Raw genomic sequence first — 13,089 nt, 5'->3', positions numbered from 1 at the left:
GAAGATGTTACAAGCAAAGTGGATAATGGAGATCCTGTAGATGTAGTATATCTGGACTTCCGGAAGGCGTTTGATAAGGTGCCGCACAGAAGGTTAATTCACAAGCTGAGATCACATCGGATTAGGGATAATTTATTAGCTTGGATAGAAGACTGGCTGACGGGCAGGTAACAGCGAGTCGGGATAAATTGGTATTTTTCTAGATGGCAAGTTGTAACCAGTGGGGTGCCACAGGGTTCAGTTCTTGGGCCCCCGCTATTTACAATCTATATTAATGACTTGGATATGCCGTCTCAAGCTTGTAAATCAGAATAAATTGGGATGAAGGAAAAATGGTATCTAAGAAAGAGGATCAAATATCAGCATGGTTTGATGTTGCTGGCCACAGCCTGAATAATGGGCGTTCCAATGATGGCAAAAACTGTCTCTTTCTTGGCGGTGAAGACATGCTGCCTTGGCCGTCCCCTGCTACTGTGTGCTACTGCCCCTGTAATGAATCATAGAAACTCATGCAGTGCATAAAGGGGCCATTCGGCCCATCAAGTCTGCTTCAAAAGTGCACCCTACCTAGGCGCAATAACCAATCCTATCCCCGTAAACTCTTTAACCGTTGGACATTAAGGGGCAATTTAGCATGGCCAATCCATCTAACCAGCACATCTTTGGACTGTGGGAGGAAACCAGAGCACCCGCAGGAAACCCACGCAAACACAGGGAGAGAGTGCAAACTCCACACAGTCACCCAAGGTTGGAATTGAACCTGGGTCCCTGGCGCTGTGAGGCAGCAGTGCTAACCACTGTGCTGCCTATGTGTCAATTTCTGGTGAGAGACAAGTGTGTTAGTGAGTGTGATGCAATGCATTTGGGAGGTGCAGATGTCAGTTGTTAGGTATGCAAGCTGTGAAATATGGATGTGCAGCTAAATGTGTGAGGTTGAGATGACACAATGTATGTTATACATCAATTGTGATTTATAGTGACTATTGGTAGGCTAATGATGGGAATAGGATTCACTGAGCAGCGTGTGAGGTTAGTGGTGCTGTTGGTGGAAAGAATAATTTGAAGATGAATTCACTGACCTTGATTAATGTGATGCCAATGAAGGTCTTGCAGCACTGCATTCAAATCTTCATGCTAAACTCCTTGCTTGACAATCAGAACTATCTGGTCCTAATACCTTCACACACTTTGTCTGGGAAGCCTCCTGTGGACAACCACCCTGCTGCCCAAATCCTTCCCCAAGATGTATTGAGCAACCTCAGATAACCGTCAGGCTGAACTTTTCTAACTGCCCTGTTGCACCTTAATTTGGTGTTCTTCCTACTGACTCTTCTATTTCACTGTTTCACAAGTCCAAAGATGTGCAGGTTAGGTGGATTGGTCATGCTAAGTTGCCCCTTGGTGTCCAGCGATGTGTGAGTTAGGTGGATAGTTGGGGGCCTAGGTAGGGTGCTCTTTCAGAGGATCGGTGTAGACTCCATGGACCGAATGTCCTCCTTCAGCACTGTAGAGATTCTATGATTTACTTCAACCAGAAATTAAGAGGTACTGACTGGATTTTAAGTATTGCAGTTGTGCTAACATTACAACGGGCCTCTGCTCAGGCAAACACATGCTGCTTGCAATGGAAAAAACACATGTGGATTAATTACATGTTAATTACATGAATCTATTTTGTGCCTGAAGTGTACTGCTCTGAGCCCTCATATCATTACTACTTGTACTGGGGGAACTGCTGCACAGGCATTCATGCGCTCATGCTACTTATTAAGATCGATTCTACCTATTTTGATTATTGCGACAAGAGGCATCATTATAACCATTCTCTTTAAATCCTTTCCTAAGGTAACAGCAGAGCTTCCTACAGGTGAGCTGAAAAAGTTCAGGAGAGAGGCAATAGTGGCGAGTTCTTGTATTTGCTAGTCAGGTTTATTTCCCAGCATTCAGGAACTGATATTTTCGTGTTAATAGCTAATATATGCAAAGATATTGTTCGCTTTCTTTCCATTTCCCATCAACAGGTAACGATCATAATTTATTTGTCTATTCTGGGCTTACTGCTGGTTTATATGATTTATCTGACACTGGTGGAACCCTTGCTGAAGAAACATTTGTTACGTTCACGGCTACTACAGAACGAAGACGACTTTGGGGTGAGTTGTACTACATAAGTAGTAAATCCAAAATATTGCCCTGAATCTTCTGGGATGGAAGTTACAAATGACTCAACTGCTGATACTCCTTGAAACTTAGAGGAAGCCCTGACAAGCGTACATGTGTAGTACTTATGGGGAAGTTTAAACTTCTGATTACTGGTTTTCCCATGCCAGATTGCTGCACCATTTCCTGCAGCAAAAAGATCAGATGACCAGAACCAAGCAGGCTTGAGCTGTTTGCCCGACACTTAGGCTGGTTTTTACACGGATATAGTTAGAACTTTTCACCGCAGGTGTAAAGTCCACTAGGCAGCGTAACTCTTAAGTAGATCAGCCAGAGTGTCAAAACAAAGCAGCAATCACAACAATTTTCACTTCCATCTTGACACTGCTCAGCACATTCCTGAGAATGTTCACCCCATCCCGTTTCTGCCTCCCCTCATCCCTTTACACCCGGCAACGTTAATTCCCCAAAATGATCAAGGAGTGCGGCTGTGAGGGAGGGAGCGCATTGTTGGAGTTGGAGGTGGTGAGCATTATCGATGCTGGAGGAGAGTGTGAGTACCATTGGGATGGTGAGCGTGTAAGCAATGTGAGGGATTGTGTGGGTGAGCACTACCTTGTACATGGGGTGAGCACTGTCGGGAGTGAGGGTGATGAGTGAGCTGGGAGGGGTATGACAAAAACATGTACCTTGTGTCTTCTGGCAATCACACAAGGTAGTCATCCACACAAACTACAGAGATCGTTCGTTTCCAAGACAGGTTGACAAATATGTGTGAGAATCTCCATTTGAGAGACTATATTTCCCGTTGGAGGAGAATTGTCACTGATTTGCGCTCTGGCTGGGAGCGAAAATCACAAAGCAATTCAGTATCCCTCGGCATGCATAAATTTGCATACAAGAGATTCCCGAGAGAATACTGCTATCTGGTTGTCATCTTGAGTGGGTGGTCCGATAGCAAAGTCTCATGGATGGCCACCTCTCCCCCCCCCCCCCCCCCCCCCCCCCCCGCCTGCAAATAGGGAGACTCTACCAGAGAGGCCCTATCTAAAGGGACCTCCAGAGACCCCATAACTAAAGGGAACCCCCTCCAAAGGGACCCCCTAATAAAAGGCCCCCCTCATAGACACCTTCTAACTAACCCTCCACCGCCATAGTGACCCTCCCATAGGGATCCCCCAGGAACTTCCTAACCAAAGAAACCAATGGGAGACCCCCCCCCCCCCAGGACCTGTTAACTCAAGGAAACCCCACAGAGACCCCCTAAATAGGGAGACACCCCCCAGAGACCTCCTAACTAAAGGGCCCCCCCCCTAACTAAAGGGACCCCCAAAGTTCCTCAAGCCAAAAACACAATGCCGACCTGTTTTCCCTGGATCACATTGGCATCCAGCAGCCTTGACACATCACCTGCCCTGCCATCTTGTTTTTAAAATTGTTTTAAACAATTACTTTGTTAAATTATTTACTTACTCTTGGTGCTTTCTGTATATTTTATTAACTTCACCACCAAGTTGTAAACTGTTTTAAACCTTAGAGATAGAGCGTAACCTGCCCACTTACCAGATTCTCACCAAACAGCTAGCTCCTTTCCATGTAGTAGAGTAAGAACCAGTTCAAACTCCAAGCTTGCATTCATCTTTCTTGCTACACTCTGTCTGATTGTTTCAATGAATTGTTTTTGTGAAACTTTTTGAATGTCGGTATTAAGCTCAGAAATGAAATTCTCAGAGAAGGAGCAAAGATGGCAATATATGAGTAGCCTACGTTGTCTAAATTTGGAGTAGATCCAAAATGATACTCATTTTGTAAGATCATCTGATTAGGTAGATTCCAGTTCAACTATTGTAGATTTACCCTGAAGCTTTTTATTTGGTTGAACATTCTGATTTGACTTGGTGCTTTGCATGCACATTTAAAAAAATATTTTGGTTAATGAATAATTTCCAGACATTAAATTGACCAAGTTATTGAGGATTTTTTCCCAGTGTCCTAATATTGTTTTGGGCATTGGCAATGGCAAATTTACTGCTTGCTATGTGGACCTTGGTTTTCCCTAAAAGTTAACTTGGAAACAAACGTCTACTCAAGTGCATTTTGGAGCTGGAGTCTAAACTACAACTTGTTGAATTGCCAAAATAGTAATTGTACTGTTTATAGATTGGGAAAATTGAGAAACAGACAATATAAATATATTAGTGTAACACTCGAGAAGTTACAAATTAACTCTTTCTATTAAAAAGTATAACGCTCAATTTATATATCTTAGCTTTAGGTGGAAACGTAGTGTGACATTCATTCTTTTCTCACAGCTTTTCTGAAGCCAAATTATCTTATTACGATGGAGATGGAATTAGTGACTCCATCTTTCTGACTTGTCTTTTTTCATTTTCTCATCCACTCTTTTTCCTAACAAAAACAGTCACATCATACAATTGTACAGAAATACTAATTCTTTTAATTTATAAAGTTTTTCTTAAAAACACGTCAATTACCTACACACTGAGCAAGGGGAATAAAATAAGGGGTGGGATTCTCCGTTAGCCGATGCCGAATTCGGAAAAGGTGGTTGGGCGGAGAATCCGATCCGACACCGAAATCGCGGTAGGTGCTGACTTGACGTCAAATCGCAATTCACTAGCACCTTGACAGCAACGTCATTACATTCCAGAACGCACGTACAGTAGATACCGTTTGCATGTCATTAAGAGGCCTGACCCGGTATTCTTCGGGGCTTCTCTGATTCTCCACCTCCAATGGGCTGAGTTCCTGACGGCATGGTTCACTTGTGCTTTTAGAAATCGCGAAAACGGCGTGGCAGCTGCCAAGGGAGAAAGAGGGGGTATGGAGGGTGTCCAACATCACCATAGTTTGCTGACAGTTGTGCCGCTGGCTGGGGGGCTTCTGCCAGTGCTGGGGGGCAAGTGGGGGGTGGCCAGGAGGTGGGCTGTGGGGTGGACGGGCATGGAACACCATTGTCGCAGCCGGCAAGGCAGCCATGCAGCTGCGCACACAGCTAACAGCCTACTTTGAACCTAGTGCCACGGGTCGTATAGGTGTCTCCCCAGGGCGCCTCCCTGGGTGCCCTCTGGCCCCAGCCGACCCATGAGCTGTATGGGCGCTCCAGCTGAACCAGTGCCATCTTGTTGGCTGAGATAAGTGTGTGTGGGGAGTGTAATGTGTATATGCGGCTGCAGCTTTTCAGCCTCCCAAGTGTCAATCACGGCGAATCCCGCACCGATTTTCATTGGAATCGATTGTGTTCCACAAGGCACACCCGGTGCTAGCCCCCCAATGGTAGCGGAATCGGTCCAGGTGCGGCGCCGGTTTTTCAGTTGTAAAAGTCCATGGATTTTGCGTTGGCATCAATACTTAATCTCAGAAACGGAGAATCCTGCCCAAGATTTTTAATATATTGATTATAACATCACATTGGCTACTGCTTTAACTTAAATCTTTCTGGGGCCTTTCTCTTAACGCTTTTAAAACTCAATCACTACCTCCTGATTTACTTCCCTTTCTGTTTAACTCATTTCAGTTTTTAAGGTTGCATTTCAGAACTTGGTTTATTCATATTAGGAATGAGTGACTTATTTTGTTATACTTATTTTGCTATTGATACATTTATATAACCTAACAATGGTGGTGGGAATTGTAGCTAACGTTTAGAATTGGAGGCACGAGGAGCACCAGTGTGGCTATGTGGTCATTTAATTATCTACAGGAAATGAAGGGAAATTGAATATGTTGGTTTTGGACTTTGTTATGAATCACTAGAGGCTGACTGAAGAAGAAGATTGTCAGAGATTTGGGATCATGGTCAATATGTAACGTAAAAATAACCTTTAATTTATTTTGAATAATTTTTAAAAATCAGATTCTGAAATATGTTACTTTTGTGCATATGCATATTCCACTAAAAATATAGCAAACCATTTTTAGAATTTGAAAATACAGTTTCAGGGGACAACATGCTCCTGAAGAATTGTTTGGAGAAATAATATGCTATTGTAGTCCGAGAATGTAGAAAACGCGGGATGGTGCATTAATTTTGGAAGAAAACTAAGCTGTGATTCTGCTGCTGTACCTTTTTGATAGACAGGCTGATAAGATGTGGAACTTGTCCCATGTGAATAACAGAATTGACCATTTATTAAGGAACTCCTGCAGGAGTTCAGTGACCTCCTGGATCAAAGTTCTTATTACTGGGCAAAGATCTGTGATTTGTAAGCAATATTTTAAGAATGATGCGCTTGAAAAGCCCCAATTTTTAAACTTCTTTTGAATCAAATCTGTGCAAAAGTATAACTTTTTAAATAGATTTTGATATTAGTACATATTGCCATGGATGACTGAAATTGTGTTCACTGACTTATTACCTGGACAATAACAGCAGCAGTTACTTGCATTTTTACAGCTGCTTTAAAATCTGAAAAGGAACATTTTGTAATGTGAAACGTACAATATAAATACATGTATTAGTTCAGTATGTATAATCTGCTAAAAAGCACCAGTTGTGAATGATAATATTGTGCCAATGTTCTTAAATGTAATATAATCATGATGTGGAGATGCCGGCATTGGACTGGGGTGAGCACAGTAAGAAATCTTACAACACCAGTCTAAAGTCCAACAGGTTTGTTTTGAATCACTAGCTTTCGGAGCACTGCTCCATCCACAGGTTCCTCAGTGCTCCGAAAGCTAGTGATTCGAAACAAACCTGTTGGATTTTAACCTGATGTTGTAAGACTTCTTACTGTAATATAATCTGGTCAAGCCACATTTGAAGTTTACTTTAAACACAGTTCATTTAATCAGAAAAGTGGCGTTGGGTGTTTAAGAAAAAATGCAGTTGTGAAGTATAAGAATGACATTGTGACACTATAAAAACTTTCTCAAACTTTTTTTTCAAAAATAATCCAGAAATATTTGATATTTGGGTTCAACTTGTAGGTTTATTTTTGTCAGGCTTTGACATAGTTTAGAGGAAAGTGTTAATTTTCACTGGAGTCAGGCTTATGGAGGCAAGGAACTTCAAGATCAGCAACTAAAAATGACTGCTCTTGAATCACAAAATAAGAGATGGCTGTGCATCAACCTGCTATATCCCTAATTCATGGCATGATATCATTAGTTATTCTTCACAGCAAGTGACATTGACAATGCTTTAAAAACTGGAAGAGTAAACATTCCCAAATTCTGTTCTTTTACTATGGAGAGGGTAATTCATTGTTCATTAAATGCAGCTGCTGTGATGTATATCAACTTTTTATCAATATAATCTTCAGGTGTTTATATATTAAAATGTGAGAACATTTATCTAAATCCAATCTTTTTAACTCTGTATTGTTAACATTAGAGTACAAAGCTTTATCATTTCTTAACAATGTGAGATTTTATATTTTAGTCAGTCTGGAGATGTGCCAGTCCAATACACCATAAATAACAATGTGGAGAGGAATAGTAAATACTGCTAATAACCTGGTTTACACTACTAACTTCACATTCATATGAAAATTAAAATTGGGGCCATTGTGGGAAAGGATGTTAGTACAAACCTCATTAATTCCTGTTTAAACTAGTTAGAGGGTTACTATCCTTTGCAAAACCAAACACACAGGGGACCAAAGGAAGTAGGCAAAGGATGGGATCTTGAGCCTTATTGACCCAGATCTTCCCGTTTCCAGATGGCTGGAGACTGGACGTACAGCCCAAGGTGCGCATCGGAATTTGACCTCCGAGGGAATTGCCCAGGAAATTTGACCTTCCAGTGGGCAATAAACTGCTCCTGGTCAAAGCTCTCTGATGTTGAGTTAGAGTCAGAAGCTTCAGATAGTTCTGATATACTTACCTGAATAGTTACCCAGGAAATGTTAGACAGAAAAATCATAGTCAGACTTCAGGATAATTTCAGAACTGACCCTCCAATTACTCATTACTCACATTGACACCCCCCACCCTCCCCACAACACCCACTTTCCTCGCAACAATTTCCCAACCAAACTACTCCTTCCAACCCAACCCAACTCAACTGCCCCCCCCCTCCTCAAACTCCCCAATGATTCCTCCAACCCGACTATCGCTCCTGACCTCACTAACACTCTACCACCCTCCCGGCCGGAACTGACTACTCCCTCAACCAAACCTGACCATCCCCTACCACTTACTCATCCCCAACTTGACTACCTCGCCCAACCTGATGCAACCACCCCCCAACCCACCCACCCATTCATTTCTCTGCCACCTTACCCACTTACCTGACCCCACCTACCAGCCTACTGATTCACACATTTCTCAACCCACCTATTCACTAATATTCATCCATTCAACAATTCGCTTCGATTCACACTGACATTTAAACCTTACAGTAGCTAGTGCTACAAAAAGGTTTGCTCCGTGTCCTCTCCCCCCCCCCCCCCCCCCAATGCTACACGCTGCAACTGAGTTATCTGATGGATTGTACACTCCACTGATGGGATTCTCTGTTGTGTTGTGAGTCCGCCCCGCTGCTAGCGAGGACGGAGAATTTGGTGCCAGCGAAATATCCCATTAATTGCAGCGGGACCGGAGTATGCTGCTGCCGTGAACGGACAGAGAAACCCGACCCACGTTTCTGGAGAAGCCGGGCTCGGAAGACCCAGCCAGAAATGTGGAACTGCATTTGGGTGCTGAAACGTTCGGTCAGAGCAATCATACGGTGTCTGTAGAGCCGTGGAAGAGCCAACCAATATTTGCTTTGCTTATAACTAAATTTGAGAAGTAAATGAAAAATGTGAGCTTCTATTTTATAAACACAGATTTGAGTATTTGGTTTTTGTTTTTATCCAAAAAGTCTTGACAAAAACTGGACTGTCAAAACTAGCTGGGTAGAAATCCTAACTGGTTATATAACTCGGGTTATAGTGAAACCATACAAGAAATGGGAAACTAGAACCATTGTTTAAAAACAAAGTAAACACATTCAATCCTGAATTAAATTCAACTATAAAAAGTCATTTGCATTAAATGAAGAACTACTGGACAGAAAGTTCTAAGGAGCTGAAAAAAATATCCATCATTACAATGAATTGAGCAATACTAATACATCCTGGGTTGTCTGTGCTCAATATACAATCCAGATTCAGCTCATAAGAACCCAGTTCTGGTCAAACGTAAAATCCAAACCTAGGCTTTTGGGAAAAGTTGAGGAGCACGCAACGTAACTACCTCCTGAGAAAGCCTTAAGTGCCTCTTACATTACCTCTTGGACATCTAGAGGTAGTGGGCGGCATGGTAGCACAGTGGTTAGCACTGTTGCTCCACTGCTGCAGGGTCCCGGGTTCCCTTCCTGCTTGGGTCACTGTGCGGAGTCTGCACGTTCTCCCTATGTCTGCGTGGGTTTCCTCCGTGCTCTAGTTTCCTCCCACAAGCCCAAAAAGACGTGCTTGTTAGGTGAATTGGGCATTCTGAATTCTCCCTCAGTATACCCGATCAAGCGCTGGAGTGTGGCGACTAGGGGATTTTCACAGTAACTTAATTGCAGTGTTAATGTAAGCCTACTTGTGACACTAATAAAGTTTATTATTAGTTGGTGTGCATTGTGAATACGTGTTGACAAGCCAATGTTTTTTGATGATGAAGACAGCCCTGGTTCGTTCCTCCTAACCTTTGTCTCTGTTGGCTGGTATTGGCAGATGTCTTTGTGGCCTATAGTGTTGTGAAACCAAGGCCCTCCTCTAGGAAATCCTTTCCTCCACCACCTGAAGTAGCAAAAGGTTTGGGAGTATGAGACCCCTTGCAAATCAACAAAGTGAAGCATATGAAGAAGGCAGGCAATAATATGAGCATCTCTGTTGATATGGCTTTCATTACCAGAGCAGCTGCAGTTGACAAATGGGGTTGCATGACCTTCCCATCCCACAGTGGTCTCCTCGAGGACAACAACCTGATTGACTAAAGATATCCTAGCAGCACCTGATCTCTGGCAAAGTAGCAGTTTCTCAGCAGTCTTGCATCTGGAACCCATCCACCTGTCGCCCTCAAGCTTCTTCCCATTTCCCTTGACTCCTGACATTATCCTGCTCCTTCCCCCAATCATCCTGGAGCATCCAAATATTACCCTTGACCCAGAGCTATTTACCGTCAACCATCCATCTCTCCTGCGCAGCCTTCTTGCTGTCATCCTGGAGCCTTCCTCCACCATACTTCGTCTGCCATCATTTTCTTCTCCCTCAGAGACCATTGATCTATTACCCCCTGGATTTGGACCTGCCCTGCTTTAAACTCAAGGACCCCTCTCTGACTGTTGACCTGTCATGTTTGGTGTAGGTGCCTCCCTTGGACACATAGTATGAGATCACTGCAACAGCAGACCCTGCCCAATCAGCCAGAACCTGACTCCCTTCCGACTGACAACCCACTCTTTTCCCAGCCCCTATGCCAAATGAAGCAGTGCCCAGCAGTACTGTCACTTGAGGACCTGAGCACCAGCCCCACCCTCTTGCCAACCTAACCACTGCGCAATTGAGAACCTACCACACTCTCCATCCCACTTCTCCTCCTTGCCACTGCTGAACCATAAATTCCTGCCTGGTCCTGCCTGCTGTGCTACTGAGTTACATAAAAACAAAATCTCATCCCAGATCCCAAAATTAAACAACCGTGTCTGGTGCACGCAACCTTCAGCTGTCAGGGAACAGAAAGCACAAGTTTCCCATGCAACACTGTCTTTATCTTGAAGGTAGACTTAATTTGGTGTATTTTCTAATTAATGAATATTTTAGAATGCATGTAATTGGTAAATAAGTCCCCACCACCTGGAGGCATGTTGGCCATTCCATCGCTAACATGACGCCTTAGGCCCAGGACAGGGTGTACACAAGGTGCAAAACACCATAGCCTGTGCTCGCGCTTAAGACTGCTACGACACAGGACAGGTCACCTAAATCAGAGCACACGTCTGTGATCAGCTGTTAAGAACTCTTAAGTACAGCTTCAACCCATGCGATACTGAATTTAATTTTGGAGTTTCCAAAATATAATTAGTTATTCTGTTGAATAGTTTTCAATTAAAATGTTGTATGGCAACATAATATTTTGTAAGTTCTTGAAATGTTGATTTGGAAACAGAACACTACTTAAATAATTCAACATATCAGGATGGGGATAAAGTTTGTATTAAAGATGATCGGCACCAGAACATACTATCAAGATACACACTGGGAAACACAACACGCTCTTCTTGGTAAAATGTGTAACTCTTCTTCCCCACTCCCTTATTGATAGCAACGGGATAGCCGTGCTGCCTCCTGCTGCTGAGAAACATGCAGCTGGGAGGCTGGAGAATTCTGCTCCTTGTCTTTGGGTCTGTAATTTTAATTTTTGACTCTCGGATAGAAGGAACATCACAAATGTACCAAAGACAGGGTAATACTTGATAATATTGTGTACTATGCAGTATTTACCATGTGTTGTAAAACTATTATATGAGCTTTAAAAAGAAAATCCACAACATTTAACAAAGTGCATTGTTGATATTATACACATTTAGACATTAGTTTGTGGTCATGTCCCATATGTTAAATCAGGATTTTATCTTGTTCCAGCTAAACAAGCCAATTAGTGCATTTGGGCAATTTTTATGCCACAATTTAACTGCCACTTCTGGATTTATTGTTCTAATATTTACATATCTTGGAATATAAGCTCACTTCACAGATTTTCATGAATATGACATTGCGAGACTTGGGGATAGGGGATCGAAAACAAAAGAAGGACCAGGGCCCATGATTTCTCTCCCGGAGGGATATGGCACAAGGAAGTGCTGAGGGTTTTGGCCAAGGATGGTATCATGACCGGTACAGGATTGGAGGACCGAAGAGCCTGTTCCCTTGCTGTATTGTTCTTTGAGCCTGACTCCACCCACTTTATCTCATGGACTCAACCCGATACTGAGAAATTAAGATTTTCGCTAGCATCCCAATTAAATCCTGTCTCCTGCCACATTTCCTGTTCTTTCAGGCCCCAGTAAATACCACCTTATATTACCCAAAGTGACTCAACCCCCAATCACTAGGTTAGAAGAGCAAGTCGACTTCCGGTGGCGGCTATGAAGGAGTAAGTCACACATTTGGTGGCTCCCGTGCGGGTCAGACTTTTGGACCTTTTCCCCCGGTTTTGTACCGGACATGAACTGGAAAATCGATGATAGAGGCAATTGTGTACTGGATTCCCACATTGGTACATGGAGAGGCGGACTTGAAGTGCTTGCAAAGGCAGAAACAGACGAACAGAGAAGGCTTGGGCTGAAGCTGCAGCGGGAGATAGCATGGCAGATGACCGGAGCTCTGGCTTGTCGACCCACTGGTCAACGGAGCAGCTGATGCAAGTTATCTAGGAGGACTTTGTCAAACAGAAGCAGGACTGCTTGAGCCCGATTAAAGAGTCAATTGCGCTGCTGCAGCTAGATTGGATGCCCAAGATCGGGTGATCCAGAAAGTAGAGAAGCCGCTGGCTGACCAGGAGGAGCATCAAACTGTGGTGGAGCTGGAAGTGGGGCTGCTGAGAGACCAGCAGAAAAGGCTCCTGGAGAAGGTGGAGGACCTAGAGAATAGGTCCTGCCTGCAGAACTTGGGAATCGTTGGGCTCCCGGAGGGGTCCGAAGGAGCGGACGCTAGGGCATACATAACGGGCATGTTCGAGAAGCTGCTGGGGGATGGGGCATTCCCCCGATCCTTGGAGGTGGACAGGGCTCACAGAGCGCTCGCGAGGAAGCCGCGAATGGGAGACCCCCCCCCGAGGGCAATGGTGGAGGGATTCCACAGGTGTTTAGACAAGGAGCGTATTTTACAGTGGGCCAAGCAGACACGGATCTGTAAATGGGGGAACAGTATCCTGCGGAAGTGGCCAGGAGATAAGGTCGATCCTTTTTAAGAAAAAGGTGAAGTTCGG

General features: G+C 43.7%; 1 protein-coding gene across 1 annotated transcript in view; it reads left to right on the top strand.

Moving 5' to 3' along the window:
- Positions 1-13,089, top strand: part of tmem9b (TMEM9 domain family, member B) — a 73,747-nt gene that overhangs the window by 39,677 nt on the left and 20,981 nt on the right. The window contains exon 4 of the mRNA XM_038808147.1: positions 2,022-2,153. Coding sequence (XP_038664075.1) covers positions 2,022-2,153 — 132 coding nt within the window. The remainder of the gene's footprint in view (positions 1-2,021; positions 2,154-13,089) is intronic.

The sequence above is a fragment of the Scyliorhinus canicula genome, chromosome 9 (assembly GCF_902713615.1).
Source record: "Scyliorhinus canicula chromosome 9, sScyCan1.1, whole genome shotgun sequence".
Classification (NCBI taxonomy): Eukaryota; Metazoa; Chordata; class Chondrichthyes; order Carcharhiniformes; family Scyliorhinidae; genus Scyliorhinus; species Scyliorhinus canicula.
This window is presented reverse-complemented; position numbering and strand designations above follow the sequence as displayed.